General features: G+C 38.7%; 2 protein-coding genes across 3 annotated transcripts in view; one reads left to right on the forward strand and one right to left on the reverse strand.

Annotated features, from left to right (window-relative positions):
* LOC149528529 (metal transporter Nramp1-like) overlaps nt 1-22,807 on the reverse strand; it is a 148,465-nt gene that overhangs the window by 63,389 nt on the left and 62,269 nt on the right. The gene's annotated exons all lie outside the window — the stretch shown is intronic.
* On the forward strand, nt 4,596-13,216 carry LOC149528530 (uncharacterized). The gene is made up of 11 exons (XM_089811125.1): nt 4,596-5,842; nt 6,008-6,306; nt 6,422-6,819; nt 6,938-7,161; nt 7,287-7,474; nt 7,581-7,789; nt 7,882-8,192; nt 8,561-8,612; nt 8,856-9,355; nt 12,337-12,848; nt 12,951-13,216. The coding sequence occupies exons 1-11, from the start codon at nt 5,103-5,105 to the stop codon at nt 13,214-13,216; spliced, it is 3,699 nt and encodes a 1,232-aa protein (XP_089667251.1). The 5' UTR covers nt 4,596-5,102.

A 22,807-nucleotide genomic window follows, 5' to 3' on the forward strand; every position in this document is an offset into this window, starting at 1 on the left:
TGGCATTATGGGCATACCGTACATCCTACATGGTCACCACAGGACACACCCCATTCCAATTAATGTATGGTTAGGAGGCTGTAGTGCCAACAGAGTTCATTGTACCAAGATTACAAATAGCAATTAAGAATGAGTTGGGAGGAATGAAGAGTCTTAGGGAGAGGTTATACGCCCTGAATAAGCTCGATAAATGAAGACTACAAGCACAACAGGCTACAAAGATTTCCCAGCTTAGGCGCAAGGTCTGGCATGACAAACATTTGAAACTAAATAAACTCATGCCAGGCCAACTAGTACTGAAATATATGGGCGTAATGAGATCAAACCCAACAAATTCAAGGTGAAGTGGATTGGGCCATATAAGATTCTTGAAGTTGGCGATAATGGAGCGATCAAGCTGTGGATGTTGGACGGGAAGGAAGTGGCCAACCCAGTAAATGGTTCGAAGTTAAAAATTTACCATTAGAGGAATGAGGCTTGGGGAGATAATGACACCCAGACGAACGATTCAGGTAGCATGTAAATAAATAAATATATAAATAAATAAATAATAAAAATTTGAAGAGAAAAAGACAAAGATTGAGGTGCGTAGAAGAAAAAAGGAGAAGAATAACAGATTATATAGGTTTATAACCTGGATTCCACCGTTTTCTAGAAAATGAAGACTATTCGGTCGAGTACTGACTATATCAAGGGATGTGAGGTTAAGAGAAGGGTTTAAATGAGATTGTCGCCCTGACAAAGAAAAACTTTCAAATTAAATTGGGATATCCAAGTTTTGGGCCATGATAAATTGGATTGGGTTGACCCCATCTATTTCATTTACAACCAATATTGCCTATCAAGCACAGAAGGAAGAACAAAAAGCATCATACAATGGTCAACACAGAAGACAAACACAGCATGATATTCATAAAAAGCACGTACAATGAATACAAGCACACCACACAACATATGAATAGCAGAGATACCGTACGGATATCACACACTATTGTGAATTGCATGGTACGGTTAAGCTAGAGCACAAACACCAAACAAATTAGAGGAAGAGGGAAACCATAGAGACTGTACGGATAGTCAGAGGAGCACCATACGGACGATGAAGACAGGGGAAGCGCAAACGTAAACACCGTATGGTCACCGTGTCAGAGGAGCACCATACGGACGGTGAAGACAGGGGAAGTGCAAATGTAAACACCATATGGTCACCGTGTTAGAGGAAGAGTAAACATGTGTACCAGGGATAGGCCAAGCGGTATAGACTTCTATACAGTCGTGTTGTGAGGTTCTCACACCATCGCCCCAAAATTTTAGGGACCCCCTTTTTTTTGATCGCATTGGCAATAATTTTTGAAGTTGTCCAAAAAATTTCCGATCTTAGAAAATTGAGTCTTGGATGCCTTCAGGCTAGGAGGGAGATGGTTAGATTTATTTTCACCCGATTTCAACTTGATTTTCCAAAATGACCAATTTCATCCTTAGGCCGAACAAATTTCAAAGAACAACATTTGATTGTAAATTTTGTACTTAGACGATTTTTTCTTGAAAATTTGGATATAATTGTATAAATTTGAATAATTTTCAAAAAAAGAAAGATTTAAGTTTTTTGGGAAATCTTGAATTTTTTTGGTGAGAAAATTAATTTGGTGATGATGAAATCAAATAGGAAAATCGATTTTAGACTCTCGAGAAATGATTTATTTTTGTTAAAAAATTAAAATTGCATAGCAAAATTGATTTGGATTAAATTGCAAAAATTGACTTTAAATGGATTAAATTTGCCTTGAAGATTTTAATATTTTAAAAAAAATTAGTAATTTAAAATTCAAAAATTCCAATTTTGGCTATAGCCAAAATCCGATTTTTAATGATATATTAATTACTAAATCATCATTAAATGGAAACATTTAACATCTACAAGGCTTTATTTGTTTATTTTTTACAATCTTGGTCTAACCGGCAAAAAAAAAGAAGTAAATTTCATCTTGGCAAATTTAATTTTTAACTAAGCATTTAATTGGGGCCAAATTGGCATTCTAATTAATGTTTTTTTTCGCTCTCAGGGTCCCAATTGGCCAGCTAAGGAGGGCAAGCAAATTGGGTATAAGAGGAAGCTCTTTCCCGTTATCTCCTCATTCCTCATTCTTCCTCTTCATGGTGTTTGGTGATTTTGACTTGGAGCAGATTTCATTGTGTTTGGCAGTTTTAGAAAGGGCAGATTGGCATTATTTTTTGGCAATTTTCTTTGTAGGGCAGATTTGCACTCTATATTGGCGATTTTCCATGTTAAAGGCAAAATTATCATGCTTGGCGATTTGCTCTAGGGCAGATCAGACTTCCCATTCTTGGCTATTTATTTTGATAGAGAAGAACATTTCCAAATTTGGCAAGGTTAAAGGGAAGATTTGTTACTATTGAGGTCTGATTTTTTTTTTGCTATAAGGCTGCAATTTTCTCCTTGCCCTATCTAATTTTTGGTGGATGTTTGTTGTTCTTCTAGAGGCTGTGTTTATTCTCCTAAAGTTGGACGATTTTTTTTGTGGTGAAGGAAACAAAAGATAAGGCCTGATTTGTAGCACATGCATGGACAATTTCAAGTGGGCCAAATTCTGATTTTTCTAGCTAGGGCATCAAGATTTGCAAGGGGCTTGAAATTCCTAGGTTTGATCTTAAATTCCAAAAGAAGACTCGGCTATTGGTAAAGGTAAGTTCAATTCATTTAGAGTTGAAAGGGGTCTTTAAGCGGATTTCACTTTTTTGTTCTTGTCTAGTTTTGTTTCCCTTGGTTCTTCTTGCATTCATCATCCACCACTTCATCATCCCATCATAGGTTGAAGATTGGAGATTAATAAGTGTAGAATCCATGATAGGACATTTGAAGAGGAAGAAATAAGCTAGACCACCCCTAGGTTGAAGATTGGAGTGATAAGTGTAGTCCATCCTAAGGTAACGGTGAGGTAGAAATAAGTGTGTGTCCCAAGCTAGGTTGAAGATTGGAGATTGATAAGTGTAGTGATAGGACATGGCGAGGCAGAAATAAGTGTAGAATCCATCGATAGAAAGAAGGTTGGAGATCGACAAGGGTAGTCCATATCACTTAGAACAAAAGGGCAAAAATAAGTGTTTAGGATGGTAGATGTTAATGCAAGCAAGAACCCTAAGAGAACAAATGCTAGAAAGACAGAGGATATGATGCCTAAAACAACTTTCTTCTCGAAAATGAGGCAAATAACTGATACCAATGTCGGTACAATAAATATGATACAGGTAAAGAACAGGCTAAAGGAAGGACAATCCCCTATGGCAAAGAAGATCTACAAAAGTGGGATTGTACACGTTGCAGCTTTTCCTCCCACCTTGCCTTGTCCAGAATTGGTTACGGAGTGCACATCCAAGTTTGATCTGATCAGTAAATCCATCATTTTTGATGAAGGGAAGAGGGTGTTGGCCAACATTGGCGGACAGGCGATCAAAGAAGCATTTAACATTCCCTAGTACAAGAGCATGACAGTGGTGATGATGGATCAGGCAGCCAAATCATTTCAGGATAACCAGGAAGCTTATTCAACACATCTAAAGAAGGATTGGCTACACGAGGGAAAGAAAGGAGTAACCAAATCATCGAGGCTCACAGTGGCAGATTTCAAATCAGAATACGGCGATCTCATTGTGCTTCTCAGTCGGATCATGGGCCTAGCTCAAGGTATGCAATTCGAAAATTGGATGTACTTCTTTATTGATGAAATTCAAAAAGGAAAAAGAAGATTTGATTGGGCTAGGATCATAAGCGAGAATCTAGAATTGCAATGTAGAACTGTACAAAACCAAAAGCAATTCTACATGGGATCCTATATGTTTTACCTAATTGCTAGATTGTATAAAAGTTCAAGACTTAAGGCCTTAGGAGAAGTTGGCAGTGGGTTGGGGTAATATTTGGTGCATGAATGCTATCCACAACTTCATTTGCACAACAAGAAGGATTACAAAATGTTTTGTGACGCCTTTGCCATGAAGACAGTAAGGTTGTTACAAGGGACACTTTCTAAGAGACTCTCACCGAAAGCAGAAGCAAAGATAAAGAAGTATGGAAGTTGGTTCATCCAATTTTCGCAATTCACATGCATTAGAGTAGCAGGAAGCATAGTTTGTCCCAAGAGGCTTCCAAGGTACCCACCCGACAAGGTAGTTTTGATGAAATTGGCTAGGCAACTTAAGCATTATGATAGAATAATGAAAAACGAAGGTAAGACACGGATTACTTTCTCATTCGAAATTGGCAATGATAGTTGCCCCAATCGGGTCACCTTTGCAGCTGCGGAGAAGGAATTGGAATGGTATCATCTAGGATGGTACAAAGCAAGGCAAGGATTTGATCCTAATGGTCTTATCCATAGATGTGAGTATCGCCGATTAATCGGCGATACGAGATAAAATCGCGATTTTTTGGGGCCGGCGATTTAGTCGCCCCAAAAATCGCGATTTTTTTTTGCAGATTTTTTCCAAAAAATCGCAGATTAATCGCCTAAAAAATCGCCTAAAAATCGCGATTTTTTTGCAAAAAATTGCTCGCGCCCGGCAGTCACATAAAGTGACGAAAAAACACGTTTTTTTCATTATGTTTTTACATTGCTTAGGGTGTTTTGGAGAGGAGAGGATAGAGAAGGAGTTCTTGGCAAGAAATAGGCAGAATCAAGTGCATTTGGAGGCCTTTTGATTCGATTTCTTCGTTACTAGGTAAGTGATTTGAATCTTTGTTTTTTGTTTTTGCAAGAGATTGTATTTTTTTTTCTTGCATGTAAATGGATAAAAATACATTCCTAATTAGTTAGGAATGCATTTGATGAATGTAAGCAAGATTAAATGCATTCATTTGCATTTTTTTCCATTCTAGATCGAATTTATGCTAAAAATTTGCCCTTTCTAAAAAAATTTGAAACCCTAGCAGCTAGTTTGTTTGAATGTTATTTGGATTTCAATTTATTGGTGCTGTTATTGGAATGTTGCTTGAATTCTTTGTTTAACTGTTAATTTTGATCTTGTTATAATTTATTTATAGTTTTTTTTAAAAATTTGTATGTGTAGGCAGCCCGCAGTAGTTTTAAATGGCAGACAAATGGCCATTGACTCCATGCCCCTCAGGCTACATTGGCACCAGGCCAAAGAATGCGAGAGATCAAGCATGGAAATATGCCTATGAAGCACCTGATGAACCAACCAAAGTGATTTGCATTCGATGTGAAAAAGTAATATCCGGGGGCATTTACCGGTTCAAATATCACATCGCAGGGATCTCAAAACATGATACAAATCCTTGTGAGAATACAACAGAAGAAATAAAAAGGTTTGCAAATGCCTTGCTCGCAGCTGGAGAGCAAAAAAAATTGCAAAGAGAGTGGAATAAATTGCATGTCAGGGCAGCCATAGCAGAGACCCAGGGCAGTTTCATTGATGTTCTGGAGGAGGAGGCAGCCATTGAGAGCATGGCTGGCTCTTATCGTGGGCCGCGTGTCCGCAAACAGGGTGTTTTTTCTTTCACGAGTTCCACTCCCACTCCCACTCCTACACCTCCTAGCACTTCCGCACCATCAGGATCAGCAGGTGCTTCTGGGATAGGGAGCTATTTTGTGACGAGGCACACACCTGGTGCACAACCTTCATTAGAGGCCACTAGATGGAATAAGGAGGTCCATGACCAGTTGGACAATGCACTAGCAGATTTCTGGGTTTTCAACAACCTTCCTATTAGTGTTGTTGACAGTCCCTATTGGGAGGCTTTGGCCACAGGGTTGACAGTTGCAGGAAAGGGGTACAAGTCCCCTTCTCGTTTTGTGTTGGGTGGCAGGTAAGCGAATAATTTTATTACACTCGATTTCCTTTTAATTTTTAACTTTTTACTTAGTTCTAAATTTTAATTAATTTATCTAGAAATTAGAATGTTGATTACTAAAGTCTAAATCAATTTTAAATTACTAAGAATCTAAGACATAACTAAATTTTGTTTTTGTAGGCTTATTGGAAATGCTGTTGAGAGGGCCAAAGCATTTGTTGAGGAACAGAAACAAGAATGGACAAAATTTGGTTGCACCATTCTTTCTGACGGGTGGACGGATGGGAAGAGCAGGACCATAATTAATTTTTTGGCCTGCTGTAATGATAATGTGGTGTTCCTGAAATCAATCGATGCCTCCAACAAGGTAAAAAATGCTCAGACATTAGCATTGATGTTGGAGAATATGGTCTTAGAGATTGGCATTGAAAATGTGGTGCAAATCATCACAGACAATGCTGCTGCATATGTATCAGCAGGTAAACCGTAATTTTATGTTGCATGTGCATTGTGAATTTCACAACAAGAATTTTTAATAGTTTGATATATTTGAAAAGTTGGAAACTAATTAGTATTTGCTTTTACAATTGGCAGGAAAACTCCTACAGCAGAGGCACCCCACTCTCTCTTGGACCCCGTGTGCAGCACATGTCCTTGACCTTCTTTTGGAGGACATGGGCAAACTTGAGTGGGTCACTCCAATTGTGGAGGATGCAAGGCGGGTGACAAAATACATATACAATCACCCATGGGTCCTTAGCCTGATGAGAGAGCACACTGATGGCAAAGAAATTGTCAGGCCTGCCGTCACAAGGTTTGCAACGATTTTTTTGACATTGCAAAGCATTCTCGATAATTTGGCTTCTTTGAAGCAAATGTTTGTTTCCAAAAAATGGCTTGCTTCCACATTTTCAAAGAAGAGTGAAGGAGAGAATGTTGTGCGGATTGTGTTTGATAAATATTTTGAAGATAAGGCTGATGAAATAGTAAAGGTAACTACAAAACTTTAAGTTTTAGTTTGCACTTTACAACTTTATAACATACTAAGTTTGTAACTCAAGTAAATAATAATTTTGTAACTTGTCAACTAATTTCAAATTTATATTGCAGGTGTCTGAGCCTTTAGTCGGAGTTTTGCATTTGGTTGATGGAGACCAAACGCCAATGGGTGAACTATATGAGGCCATGGACAAGGCCAAAGAATCTGTCAAAAATTACTACAAGGGGGAAAGCATCAAATATGAACCCATTTGGCAGATCATTGATAGAAGGTGGAATAATCAGCTTCACCAACCCATTCATGCAGCAGGATATTTCCTCAACCCACGTTTTAGGTATACTGTAAGCTCATTCTTACTCAAATTTAAGTTAACAAAGACTTGAGTTCATTTTGCTTTCGTAGGGTGTTGGGTGTGTACTAAAATTGGAAGACTTATTTGTTTTTGGTTTTTGGTTTTAGGGCTGATGGTACATATGCAGATCTTGATGGAGAGGTCATCAGAGGCCTAAGTGAGTGCGTCGAAAAGATGGTAACCAGCGAGGAAACAAGAGATAAAATCATCGCTGAGCAGGAGATCTTCACTTCAGCAGGAGGCAAGGTGTTCTCCACTTCTCTCTGCAAGAGAGCAAGGCTTACACAAACCCCAGGTAATACATTTGCAAACTTCTGAATCTCAAATGCTAAATTAATATTTATGTTTCATTTTTTGTTGTCTATTAGTATTTTCTAACTTGTACAATTTTTGTGATGCAGTGGCTTGGTGGACCACTTGGGGTGCAAGCACTCCAAATCTTGCAAAATTTGCTCTCAGAATCCTATCACAGCCTTGTAGCGCATCACATTGTGAGCGCAACTGGAGTTTGTTTGAGGCCATCCACACAAAAAAGAGAAACAGGTTGTCCCAAAAGAGGATGAATGACATTGTCTATGTGCAATATAATCTTAAATTGCGCATGAAAAAGGCGAACAAGATCCGCCTGGGCCAATCGATTTGGATGAGATAGATCCTTATTATGATTGGACGGCACAAGAGCAGGCTCCCTTATTTACACAGGAGGACATCTCCAATTTGGAGAGGGAGGCCGCGGAGGAGGCTGCGAAGGAGGAAGGGGGTGGAACTGGATATGACATCGATTTGGATGACATTGAGGAGGGCGATGATGAGGATGATGACATTGAGCTTACTGCAGAGGACCTTGACATCTTGCGCGCAGCGAATGTGGAGATACCGACATCTAGTTCTATAGCTACACCATCTCCTGCATTGGCACAGACACAGACACGGGCACAAACCCTGCGGGGTTCTAGTTCTAGAGCTTTACCCTCTCCCGCACTCGCTAGTAAAGTGACTGGGAAGAGGAAGATGTAGTCCTGTATTTGACATTTGTACTTATTTGTAGTCATGTTGATGTGCTTATTTGAACTCTTTACATTTGACACTTTATTTATGAGAATACTTCTCATGTGTTGTGAACTTGTTAGTTGTTAGTAATTTACAACTTGTCACTACTTGTTAGTAATTTACCAATTAATAACTCTTTTTGCATTGATATATATCTAAACATGATTGTTTCTTATGTATTGTTAGTAATTAAGTCATTAGATGCAAAAAAACATTGAATTCTGTAAAAAAATCGCATTTTTTTATTAAAATTTAGTGGTTTTTTAGTTCCCGATTTTTTCCCCGATTTTTTCCCGATTTTTCCCGATTTTTCCCGATTAAACTTTTTCAGGCCTAGGCGATTAATCTCCTCAGGCGATTTTTACATCTATGGTCTTATCAAGGTATCTCATGGAAATGTGTTTAAACATGTTCCCACTATAGAAGACTTTTGGGGCAATGCCAAGGATGACTTTCATGTGAGAAAGCTAGCTTTCTCAAGATTGTCGATGAACATGATGAGAGATATCAAATGGAGAGGCCTTGATATTCCTAATCAACTGGAAGATGATGGAAATGTGTTGAGAGAAGATTATGATATAATAGAAGGAATAGAGTTGAATCCAGTTGATTGGGATGATCATCAGGATCCTTCCTTGGAGGCAGTTGCAAGAGCAATTGATTTGTATACCGAGTCGTGGTATAATGAAAGATTAAGGAAGCTACAAAGTCAAAGGATCCCCCTCACTTATGAGAAGATGAAGCCAAAAGAAGGTCTAGCGGAATCAGTCAAACAGAAGGGTGAAGGAAGTAGTCGGCAACAAGAAATAGTTAGAAGCAAGAAAAGAGCTTTGGAAGTTGAGAAAAGTAAAGAACATCCGGAACCTGTAGCAAAGAGACAATACACAACACAGTCAAGGGAAAGTATAATTGAGGCCAGAGGCCAAGAAGATAACACAAGTGAACAAAGGACCGCGGTAGAAGTGAGCTCTGATTCAGACTCAAGTGGTTACAGTAATAGCATCGAGTACTTTTCTCTCTCAGAAAACCAACATGGAGATGACATGGTAGTTACTAGTGAAGAAGAAGATGGGCCGATTGATGTTGAGGAAATAAGTCAAGCGCCCGAGACCATTGGTAATGATCGGCTAATTGAACCAAATCCAGATTTGGGGAGATGCACTGCACCACTATGGTTAAGGCAAATGCTTATATCAAGAAGAAAGGTAGTAACTACCCAAACACTCAAAGACACCCAAGGACTAATAGAAAAGGGTGATAGCAAGAACCAAAAACAAATGGCAAAAATGGTGGCAAAGGTTATCAGGAGCGACAATGATGGTCACCGAAAGGTTCAGATTGCTATACCAACAGTCAACAAGGCATTGGATGAGATTGCGGCCCAAGAATATGAGATAATGAAGCATCATTTGGGAAGAAACATAGATGACATGGAATGTGAGGAGATCCAGGAAGGTATAGCTTCAGTCCGAGAAAGGTTGAGGAAGGCAAATGAAAGGATCATAAAGTTGGAGGTTAAGAACAAATACTGGAGAGATTCAGCCTATCCAACAGTTGCACCAGGCAACCCTTCCTCAAGACAGCGGGAGCAACCTAGAAGAGATATCGGCTCAGCTACATGAAGTCAGGGATTGGATCCATGATACAATCCAAGATGAGTGAAATTTCTTGTCTTCCTTCATCTCGACATTTCCATCATTAGTGACTATTAGAAACAAATTCAAAATATTTGAAGAGGAGTGGAAGGATTTCCTTCTAGTCAAGGATTTAGCTATTCCCAGACTACAGGTGTTCATTGGGCTACCAGAGACATATTTGGAAAGGGCCAAGTTGGTTGATGAAAGAGGATTGAGTAAGGTTGAGTCTTGGTTTGTTGCCTTGACTACTAGATTGAGAACACTCGAAGAGATAAAGAAGGAAGTTGCACAACACAGCCCAAGCGTCGACACCTCCATTTCAACCATGATGAGCGACGTTGGAGTGGCACTTGATTTTGAAAACATCATAAAAGTCAAGATTGGATGAGTTAGCAAAGGTTGCTATCAAGAAAAAACATTTGGGCACCCTTTCCTCCCTCAATGCCTTTATCGGATATGCAAAAGAGTATGAGAAGGACCATGAGAAGACACTACAGGCAACAAGCAGCATGATGAAATCGGCAGAGCTTAGGATAAAGCAAGACACCTTGCCCTCCCATGGAGGAAGTCAATGAAAGGCTAGCTAGGTTCATTGCCTTAGCTAAGAGAATGAAAGAAAAAGGGTGATTTATATTAGAAGATCATTTGATGTAAGCACAAGTGGCAATTTCTCTTTCTTCTAGGGTAGGACAAGTGTCTAATTTTGAATGGCCACCATTTTGGTGCCTTCTCATTGTTTGCTACTTTTCCACTTTTTTCATTGGTCCATTGGCGAGGTGGCATCTTCTCATTAGCCGATGGGGTGGCAACCCTAATTAGGGTTTCTAGGATTCAATTTGGATCGTCGATTTTGCCTCGTTATCTCTATCGTCGATTGTACATTTTGGCCTCTATATAAGGCCTTTTGCTCTCATTTGTAAGGGTTGGAGAAAATTAATGCAAAGATAATGCCAAAAAATCGCTTTTCTTTCTCATTGTTGTGACTTGCATGGTGATTAAGAGCCTTTGGTATTGTTGCATGGTTTCTACTTCCAAATAGTTAGAGTAAAATTTCTTTTAAAGTTGTTAAAGTGGATTGCATTTCAAGTTGTCAAGTAGAAGTAAAGTAGATGCATAGTTGCATGATAACATTAGTAGATGTTTGATAGGAATCAATACTAGGCCACTAGCATCCTAGCGGCTTGTTGGGAAGCCTTGTGTCGTAAACTAGTTCAATTTCCTTTGAAGCATTGCATCTATGGAGGTGGAGCCACCGGTTAACCTTCATTAGATTCAATCCCTGTCCATTTGCTAATCTTCCATTCATAGGAGTAGGAGTAGAATAGCAAACAGTTTAGAAGTTAGAATCTTGAAGAGAGTTAGAAAGACATCAGTCATAAGAACATTCACCCTTCATCACCATCACCTTTTCCATCAACATCGTCCAACATTCACACCAAATCACCATCACCATCATTCCACCAAAGTCAAAACGTCCTCAAACAAACAGCGTAAGGCCGCCTATGTGATTACCAGCAAATCACATCGATATACTGAGTTAGTATCCATAGGTGTAAGGAACATTGGAGTTATTCTCATGTTCCATGAGTATTAACTTTTCAAGAGAGGAATTGTGTGCTTGATACTCTGTATCAGATATTCAATTGCTTATATGTTATGTGGTATAAAAACTAACACCAAGAAGTTGTATGACCAAAGCATACAGTTCGCAAAAATCATCATACGGTAGCAATGCCTAGGGATCGCCACACGAAATAGACACCATACAACTCTTAGCGAAGGTAACAGTCGGGTTTGAGGATAGGAGGACATGCAACACTATACATCGTACAGTATTTTGAGGAGACGATATTTATAAGGAGCTGAAGAGACACTATTGCACACCATTAAATAGCATCGTACGGATGGTTTAAAACCTTCCAAAGCATAATTGTCGTACTGTCTTAGCCGTAATGAGCTCTTCTAAAGGAGTTGTGAGGAGCCATTCCGAAGGAGAAGAAAAATGCCCTAACAACTTCTTGCACACAAAAAGACAAACGAGAAGACAGTCATGCACTCAGCTAGGAAGAGAGCTAGGAAAAAGAAATTGGAAGAAGATTCTGCTACCAATAAGAGGATGCAAAGAATGTGAAAACATTACCCTTAGGCGTTCGTGTTGTAGGAGGCACGAGCTTGAGCAAAAAGAAGGGCAAACAACAAGCATAAACAGCTGCAACAGTGCATCTCACACCTCAGAACATACTCTTTAAAGGTCTGAATGGGTTGGAGTGCAAGAAATGGTGGCAAGATATCTCGAATGATCACGTCGTAAAGAACAATATAAGGCACAGGTGGAATGGGCAATCTGAATGCCTATGTTCTGCATTCAAGAGCATAAGGGCTTCCTATGAACGATGATAAACACTTATGACAAGTTTTCTAGAACAAGCTCATTTTCCTACCTAGCGCAAGACTTGGTAATTTCTTTCAGGGCAGTAGACTTTACAAGGGTATTTGGCATACCTGGACATGCACAAGGAGGCAAGAAGATTGATGGAAAACCCAAGAAATTGAGTCGGGAGGAAAAGGCGTGCCTGATAGAGCTAGTGTGTGGCAAACTATCTCAGACGGAGAAAGATACGTTGATGGAAACTTCTAAAGGCAGAGAAGCGTTGACGAAAACTTGTAAAGGCAAAGGATTGAAAAAATCCGACTTTCAGGAGGAAGAGTGGTGCTACTTGATGGACTTGGTTAAGAGCAAGCTCATAGGATCAAGCTGTGCGTTAGATATTTCTTTTCCGCAGGTAGCGATGATGAACGAAATCATGAATGGGAAGGTGTACGATTGGGCAATAGTATTTGCAAAATGCATGTACGAATCCATGGTGTTGCAACACAAGACATATTATATTATCCATTACAATATTAGACTGTTCCTCGATGCTACGGCACGAATGATCCCCATTGACAGGTTGGAGGTCAAGCTTGGCCCACTTGCTCCAGGTGAGCCCCCCATTATGTAGTAGAAGCATTTAGACACACCAGGTGGGTAGAAGGCCACAGTCGGGTAGAAAAGACTTAGGCAAGAGTTAGATGGAGGCGCAGAACACGAGAACACAGCTAGTGGCAAGCAAGAGACATCGTCCGAAGATACCAGTGAGACGGATGAAGAGGAAGAGGATATGGAGAACGATGAGGAGGTTGGAGTAATCACTGCAACACCGCTACTATTGCCATGGCATGCCCTCTCTGCAACATCTCATTTGGCTCTTGTAGGTGTGCACATCCCTTGCTTCAGACAATTTAGGCAACCCATAGTCATCACTCCCGTTATAGTAGTAGCCCAGGTAGTACCTGCAAGGATCCCGTAGCTTGCATTTGTTCTAGAGGTAGTGCTTGCATCAAAGGTAGAGGCTCATCCATTGCCACCTACAACCTTACTAGAAGAGGTGATGGAGACACATGAAGGGGTGATGGAGATACCTACACAAGAGGAGGCACTTGAGAATCAAAGGGCACCACAGGTTTGATTGGACATAGTTGGTTTAGACATTGTGGTCACCATAGATGTTGCATTATTGGCTAGGCTAGCCAGTGAGGATACTAATAGGGCAAGAACAACACAGGACTTGAGTACTTATCTAAGTAAGATGTTTAACATCAAGCCAATAGCGCAAGCATCCAATATTCTCTTGCTTAGGAGGGAAGTGCCCCAGGAGGTGGACCCTATAGTTCCATAGGAGGAGGCGAATCACCCAATCGGTACAGATGAGCTACCACCTCCACCTCCGATGGATAGCACAATCGACAGGATGTTAGAGGTAGTTCAGAAAACGATAAGCACACAGGAGCATCCCACATTAGGATCATTGAAAAACATGGGGGAGGATGTAGAGGCATACTTGGCTGATATGGTGAGTCGAGGTCACCAAGTGGTGAGTTTTGCGTAGACACATGCACTAGAAACAATTTTGCAGGAGCTAGAGCATGTTCTATCCTTTATGTGTTAGTTGCTTGGCTACATTTATAGTATGCTCTGTGGCACGAGGGTGGCCTAATATAGAGACTCTGGAAGTGTGACAAGAGTGGATTGCGAGAAAGCCAATAGTAGAGAGCCGAGTGGAGAACCTTATCCGAGAGATAGTGCAGGTGTATTGAGATGCCTACTATGCTCTACGGAGGAGTCAACAACTACCCGATTAGTGGCAGTAGAAGCAAGTTTGGCTACACAACAATCAGCTTGGGAGTCAGAAGGGGCAACGCTCACTGCCCAGTTGGAGGAAGTCAAACATGAAAAGAAATTAGAGAAGGAAACATTCTTATCTCAGCTTGAAGAAGCAAAGCAGGCAAACAGTCGGTTACAGAAGGAGAAGGAAGCAAAAGAGGTGGAGCTCAAGAATATAGCAAAGATGATGAAGAAAGCTTTAGAGATTGAGATGTAGGTTGAGGCGGGTATGAAGACAAGGACCCAACAAGTGCATGACTTACAAGAGCACAGTTGCACCCTCCTGCCTAGTCATGTTTTGATGTACTTAGTGGTCTCCATTTTGTCATCCGGAGACGACTCTTTTTTTTGGTGGGGATGATGTTATTGGCAAAAGTATAACAAAGCCAACGGGATTAGTTAGTACCCGAAAGGTTGCGCAATGGTTGAGTCACCCCTTTGGAATATATATGTATATCATTCTATTGGTCCATGGATAATCATTATATTGGTACTCATTATTGTATGCTTTTCTTATATGAATAAAGCACTAGCTTGTTTTGTGTCATATTCTGGTCTCTGAATGCAATAAATATCCATTTACGCTATACGGTAAACACCATGTAGCATCATGCCCCTATGCGGGGTGTGACTGATATACATTATAAATAACTCATAATATCGCTGCTAGAGAACATATCAATTACACAGTCATATCAGTATCTATAGCAATATCATATAGAATATACATATTATATTTCATAGATAAAATAAATATAAACCAATAAAAGAAATACAGTTACAGAACTGTATAATTTATTAGAAATATTATTGACCAAATTGTTTTGAAAAAATTAAAATTCATTACTAAACTCTATCTCTGATATGTATTCCTTAACATGGTATTAGAGCTGAATTGATAGAGTTCATATAAATAAATTGAAATTACTATTCATACCCAAACTTAGATCATATCCATTCTAAAGAGTAACAATGGTGAACGGAGTGACATTTGAAGATAGACTCGAAGGAGCATCAAACTTTGTATCATGGAGAATTAGAATAATGATCATTCTTCGAGAACTCAAACTAGAATCATATGTGGAAGAAAACAAAACCATGCCAGACAATGAACCAGATAAAACTATATGGAAAAGGCATAAGAACAAAGGCATGAAAATCATTATAGATGTTGTGAAGGATCATATACTACCAATTATATCAAAAATGGAAATTGCTTATCAAATGTTCATAACTCTTCAAAACACGTATGAAATTAATAATATGAGTAGTGTTCTCACCTTGAAACATCAACTCCTTCATATCAAGATGAATAAAGGAGAAACAATTATGTCATATTTTATGAGAATTATGAAACTAAAAGATCAACTATCAACTATTGGAAATCATGTAGACGAAAAAGAATTGTCATTTATAGCCCTAAACGGGTTACCAACTTCTTGGAAAGCCTTTATTCAAGGAATCAGTGCATGGCTTGAACTTCATAAATTTGATTGACTTAAGAATGGTTGCATTGAGGAAGAATCAAGATCAATTACAAGAGGGATCAGTCTAAATAAAGAGAGAGAGATACAAGCCCTACATACAAACACAAACAATAAAAGGAAGAAAAGAAATTTCAAACGAAAAAGGGGGAAAAATAATCCTAAACAAACCTTTAAGAGGAGAGATATGTCTAAAATACAATGCTACAAGTGCGATAAATTCAGACACACTCACATGTACTAAGAGAGAAACAAAATTCATGCCCCCCTAGCTAAAGTCAAGGAAGCTGAAAAATCACTGTCAATTGAACTAAACACTACCAAGAATACTTAGATTATTGATAGTGGTACATCTCGACATATAACTGGATTCAGAGAGCAGTTCAAAACTTTTGAATGACACTCAACAGAAGAAGTTACAATAGGGGGTAGCTCCACCTATCCAGTGAAAGGAATTGGGACCTATCTAATACAATTGAAAACCAGAGTTACCGTACAACTAACAGATGTATTATTTGTGTCGGGCATTAAGAGAAATTTGATCTCCATTTCTGCCCTAGCAGACCAAGGGTATCGTGCCACTTTGGCCTAATAATTCTAACATTAAGAATGCAATTACTATAGGATTTAGAAGTGGAAGTTTATATAAACTTTGTAATAATCAAAACCAAGCATTAAATCATGAAGTTTCCAAATCAAATGAAATTTTGGCACAAAAGATTAGGACACCTCCATTTTCATGCACTACCCTCTATAGAAAAGATTGTGACAGGCTTACTAAAATTAAATTTGAACATGTTGGAACTTGCAAAGGATGTGCTTTAGGAAAGAACTCTAAAGGATCCTTACTGTGTGGTCCAATGACATTAACCTCATTAGGGGGATTCTTGTATTATGTGATTTTTGTTGATGACTACTCTAAGAAGACCTGGATTTTTTTCTACAATTCAAAGAATCAAATGAAGTATTATTAAAATTATAGAGTTTAAAGCATTAGTTGAAAATCAAACTAGGAAGAAAATTAAGATTCTAAGATCAGACAATGGAGGAGAATACATTTATAAGAATTCTGCACTTCTATTAGGATTAAGAGCAAGTATACGGTACCTTTTAATCCGCAACGGAATGGAGTAACATAAAGCTAAAACAGAACCATTATTGAAGCCACTAAAGCCATGATGCATGATTAGATCCTTCCCACAACATTTTGGGTTGAAGCCTCAAATATTGTTGTGTACATTCAAAACAAATGTCCGCATTTAGTTCTTGAAAATGTAACACCTGAAGAAGTCTTCACAGGGAACAAAACCAACCTAAGCCACTTAAGAACTTTTGGTTGCCCTATATATATTCATATTCCTAAAGAGAAAAGGTGCAAACTATAACCCCCAAAAAAGAAAGGCATATTTGTTGGTTATGGTAAGTCCTCTAAAGCCTACAAAGTATATATTCCATGACAAAGAGCAATTGAAATTAGTAGAGATGTTAAATTTGAAGATGTTGCATATAAGATTTCAAAAATATTGAAGAACCAAGTGATGAACCTGTTGGAATCATTGTTTCCATTATACCAAGAGCTCGTGCTATCAATGAACATCACAACAGTCAGAGGCAAGGATCCACAGGAGGTGGTTAGGCACATGTCACAGATCCATCAATCTATGTTGAACAATACCTTCACCTAGAGGGGACGGAGGCACCAACCTCCCAACAATTCCCCCCTCAGCATGACTTGAGGGATTTGAACCTGTAACCCAATGCTCTGATACCACTTGTTGGAATCACCGTGGCCATTACACCAAGAGCTTGAGCTGTCAATGAACATAACAATAGCTAGAGACAAGGATCCAGGGGAGACGGTTAAGCACATATCACAGATCCACTGGTCTATGCTCAATAGTACCTTCACCTAGAGGGGACAGAGGCACCAACCTCCCAAATGAGCCAACCACAGAATTAGATGAAAGCCATATTATTGAGATTCAAAGGAAAAATTGTACAGAAGATCATGAACTCATACAATCTAATCTCGAAAATGTTGAAATTCCATCCAACAAGAAAAGAACACTATGGGCAAGGAAGATGATCGAAGAAAATAATGTAGCCCCTGAAGAAATTTTTAGAGAAAGTAAGAGAACAAGAAGTCACTCGTGTTATGTTGCACTTATAAGTGAGCTCATCAAATCTAAACCATCAAATGTTGAAGAATCCTTAACATGCCAAGCCTGGAAAGATGCTATGATTGAGGATACCAATCTATCTTGAAAAATGATGTTTAGGACATCATACCCAAACCTAACGACAAATCAGTTATCTCTTCTAAATGGCTATTCAAAATTAAACATGCACCAGATAGAAACACAAGGCTAGATTCGACGCACGAGGATTTTGTCAAAGGCCATACAGTACGGACGCGGGTGTTTCTGCCTCTTCATCTTCAGCTTTGTGACCATCATTTTTGACACCAGATTGTCAGTACTTCCACCATCAATGATCACATCACAATACTTATCTTCACATCTGCACCTTGTGCGAAACAAGCTCCTTCTTTGATCAGGTTCATTCTCACCACTCAGCAGGACTCTTCTATTAACTAGGATTTCTCCTTGTTCAGCATCTTCAGAATTTGATGATCTGGCATCTTCATCAACATGTGCAACTATGGCCTAGCCTTCTGTTCTTCGATCTATCCTTCCTCGGCCCTGGGAACATTCAAATGCTCTATGCCCTTCTTCTCCGCAATGAAAAAATTTCTCACAGAGGCCTCCTCTTCCAGATCCTTGTCCTCTGTCTCTTCCTCTCTGATCTCTATTGTTCTAATCATGAAAGTGATTGGAATTGTATCCCCTCTAGTTTTGATTGCTACTTCTAGCCTCATCCTTATTCTTCTAATCATTATTATAGCCTCCATAAGATCGTAAACGAGATCTTCCACAGTGGCCTCTTCCATTATTCTTGTTATCAAACTTTTTGCTTAGTTTCTCCTCAATTCTTAGGGCAAATTGGTATGCCTCCTCAATACTGTTCATTCGAGCTACACTTAGCTCGCCCTGAATACTCAACCTTAACTCATTAAGATAACGGACCACTTTCTCCTTATCAGCTTTTGTATGGCCAATTCTATTGAGAACTCGATAGAACTCTTCAGTATACTCTTGAATAGATTTTTCCGCTTGCTTCAACCCCTTGCATTTTCTTAAATAGATCAAGCTCATAATCCACGGGAATGAATTGTCGCTTTAGTTTAACTATCATCCAATCCCATCTGGTGATTTTGTCATTTCCCTTTCTATTCTGCTCCAACTGAATCTCTTGCCACCAAATCTTTGCATGTCTCTCCAGTTTCACCTTCGCAAATTTGACCCTACTAGGATCCTCAATATCTTCATACTCAAAGTACTCCTCCAATTCATTAATCCAATTGATTAGCTCCTCTAGGTTAAGATTTCCCGAAAATGTGGGAACCTCAAACTTAGGTCTTTTTCCAATCTTGGAGATGGCCTTAAAGAGCCTCTCTTCCTCTAGGTTTAGAACTACCTCTACTTTAGCATTTTCTTCTTCTTTGTCCTCATCCTCGCTTTCATCTCTTACGGCAAGATTTATTCCTCTACGCATTTGTTCTTCCAATGCTTGCATTTGTCTTTGGAAGGCTCTAAAACCTTCAGGTGTAACACTTACACCTCTTCCACCACGCTCTCTCCATGGAGGCAATTTCACTGAAACCCTACTGCAAACAGCCTCACAATCGGCGATCTATCTACACGCTTAGCCCAAACCACGATCCTAGTGCGAACTACCTCACAGTCGACGATTTGTCCAAACACTCAAGAACTCTAGCTCTGATACCACTTGATGAAGGGTGCTCCCCTTAATACCATAAACACATAACAGAAACAAGGAAACAACAACAAATGCAAGAACAAAATATGGACTTCTTATTATCACCGCAAATGTGGAATTATAGAATTCACAAGTACAATATGATAACCCACACGAACACTTTCATTACAGTAATCTGCAAGACTAAGCTGCGAACTACCACCCAGAACTGTCCTAGACAAAGTTCGGGCCTTTCTTAAATAGGCAATTTTATGTCGCCCGGGAAGGTTCTAGACATTCAAACCTAATACCTAAGGCCGACAGACCCTAACAATACATATAGAGTCGGCCAAATACATCTCTGACATTTATTTTAGAAATTTCAGGTAGCCCAACTTTGGAAGGCCATAACTCTTGAACCGTTGCTCCGATTGGCTCTTATAACCACTTTTCAAAAACACCAGTTTCTGATCTATAGAGTCCAAATTGTGTTAGCGCCCTTTCGTCAAGTTTTCGGACCTCATCCAGGACCTCTAAGGCTTTCAAAACTGAGCCCAAAGATTTTTCTCCAAAAATTTCCACCAAAAATCCGCAGTAACTTCTCTAATACTTAAGTTGGGGCAATGAGATTTTTATGGTAAGCTTATAATTCTGAAATGAACCTTCATGTAGAAAATTAGAACATTTCGAGCTCATATGACAAACTTACTAAAAATAGTAAGTTCCCAGAAATAGTAACCCTCCTGTCTACTAGTCCTTATTAAAATAGAAAAGGCTGAAAATAAAAAATATTTTCGGGTGATGCAAGATTGCTCTTACACCTAGGACGCTCCTGCATCATTGTATCAACTAAGGCTTAGCAACTCGAGAGATGTAAACCAACTCCTCTCTTAAAAGAAGATGCGAGAATCTACTAAGGACTCAAGATTGCCAAGTTCCAAGTTTTGGCTATGCTTAGATAGCCTCATTGGGCAAAATTAAGTTGTCTGTTTAACAAGGTTTTGTAGGTATGCTAGTCTAAGCTATAATTCATGAATTTATAAATTAAATGATACCTCACTAGTTCATTATTTCCAACATGCTTGCAAAAAGAAAAGTAGAAAAAAAAGTTATAAAACAACTCTTGATCTAGCCTATTGTATGTAATATCCCTTTCCGGATATTTACTAAACCCTCGATAAAAACTTACAAATTTTAAAACTGAACAGTAAACTAGTATTTGGTATAATTTTCAGAACTTAAATCCACTTAATAACCAGCACATGTGCATACAAGAAAACCCAGAAAAAACTTGTTTATTCATCCAATAATCAGGAAGTACATATATGAACTAGAAATTAACACAAATACCACAAGGCGTTACTGTAGTATACAACAGCTATACAATAACGTGTAACAACTCAAGTAATCCCAATCCTATACAAAGTAATAACAATCAGATTGGAAATGTAGATGAACCTGTAAGAAGGCTAGGTTTGCGTCCAACCTTCAAACGCTTCTCCAAGGGTTTGCATCCTAGAAGAAGAAACCAACAACTGTTTCCAGTTCCCAGATTAATATTTGCTTGAGTATTATAATCTTCATATCCCCTTATGTGGAGCATTGTTGTACCTTTATCACTTTTTCCAATGTGATGTATGCTCTTTCAAGCAATGTGGGATAAAACACCTTTTTCGTCCTTTAGTCACTTAAGTGAACATAGTAACTTTTAAAATAAAGTGACAAATTAAATGACTTTAATAGTCACTTAGTCAGGAAACCATATAACCATCAGGCATTAAAATAGTTGACCAAATGAACTCAGATAATCGTATGCAATAGCTCGTTGGAAAGCTCTTGGCAAGACTCTTCCAAACTAACATTGAGGTACCATAAATACTGCGCTCTATCTACTTACTAAAAATAGTAAGTATCCGGACAACCTACCAAACTGCTCCGATGAGTCTGAAACTGGAAATGCCTAGGCCAAACCTCGAGCTGAACCTTGCAAAGAACTTTTCCACCCCTGAACCTATGCGAAGCGAGCCAGCGCATAGAATTATAATGTCCCAGAAAAATGGGGCATTACACTCTATAATGTCCCCTTCTCACGAGTGGTCAACTTTAATGGAGTTTGGCCTATTATCAAACCCTTGCAGGGCAAGGGTTTGAGGAGAAAATCATGTGGGTAGTTTCTTACTATTGCCACCATGGTTTTAAAAAATGGCGATATATCGTCAAAGCCGCGGTATATTGCGGGCATCTGAGGTGGCCGAATATATTGTGTCATATATTGGCACCAATATATGACAAAAAAACCCAACACAAAACAAAGTTTAAATAGCGGAATAAACCAAAATACCGCCCAAAAACCTGTTGAAAAGTCTTCGCTACTTTTGTTGATAGGTCGTCATGATTTTAGGGTTTTTTATTTTATGATATTTTATGATGCCCAACGAACTTGAGCCTCATTTGTCTTCAGTTGGTGATGAAAAGCTACAAATGACCTCCAATGTTCAATATTCTCGACTGCAAACAACCTCAAGCCTACCATTCAATCTACTATTTGCATTCGACCTCTGGTCTGCATTCCAGCTCTAGTCTTGGAGTCTGTCTAGAGCGATTTGGAGTGTAGACTTCAAATATGAATTCAAATGACTGTATTTTAATTTCTTAATTTTTTGTAATACTATTATAATTTTTAATATATATATATATAATGTAATTAGTAATTTGGTATTACTATTTAATTTTGTAATAAATTTTAATATATAGCAGTTTACTGAATATTATATTTAGTAATATTGTAATAGAAATTCCAATCATTTTGATTATAAACTCATTCTAAATTATTTTGTTTATAGACTCATTCCTGTTTATTTTAAATCCAAACAGTTGGATAGATCTCACCCTCCTTTTGGTAAAAGTTGGATTACAAATCATTATATTTTATTTATTCATATTGTTTTAAAATTGTTGCAAATTACGTTTCATTGTTTGATATCAAACTTATTTAATATTTGATTGTTCATTCTTATACTTGCAGAGTGCAGACTTCAAGTGTCAGTGACATACCTATAGAAACAGGATGACTGGTGGTGGTAGAGTTAAGGATCCTTTATGGAAACATGGGATACCAAGGGTAATCAGTGGACACGTCAAATGTATCCATTGCCATAAGAAAATGACTCAGGAACAAGCTGATTGAAATTCCATCTTGCGAAGATTCCATGCAATGATATTACACCGTGTGAAGTATGTTCAGAAGAGGTTAAACCGTACAGTGATAAAAAGCCACGAGTACTGTACGTTATATTTGAAAGAGAGTCAGAGGAGGAGGAAAAAAACCAGGCCGTACAACGTACTGTGGAAGGGACTGGCAAATGCTGGAAACTTTGTATGGTAAGGTCGGGAAAGCATAGAGTCAGGATAGGAAAGCAACCGGTGCGAGGACA

Source organism: Cupressus sempervirens, chromosome 11 (genome assembly GCF_028749045.1).
Source record: "Cupressus sempervirens isolate cs-2001-9-10 chromosome 11, ASM2874904v1, whole genome shotgun sequence".
Lineage (NCBI taxonomy): Eukaryota > Viridiplantae > Streptophyta > Pinopsida > Cupressales > Cupressaceae > Cupressus > Cupressus sempervirens.

What these genes read in the sequence shown, in the direction of transcription:
- LOC149528530 (XM_089811125.1), top strand. Translation starts at nt 5,103, where the DNA reads ATGGCAGACAAATGGCCATTGACTCCATGCCCCTCAGGCTACATTGGC. An exon ending in TGCTGCATATGTATCAGCAG is followed by an intron (nt 6,307 to 6,421) that starts GTAAACCGTAAT and finishes TACAATTGGCAG; the next exon opens with GAAAACTCCTACAGCAGAGG. An exon ending in GTGACTGGGAAGAGGAAGAT is followed by an intron (nt 8,193 to 8,560) that starts GTAGTCCTGTAT and finishes AAACTTTTTCAG; the next exon opens with GCCTAGGCGATTAATCTCCT.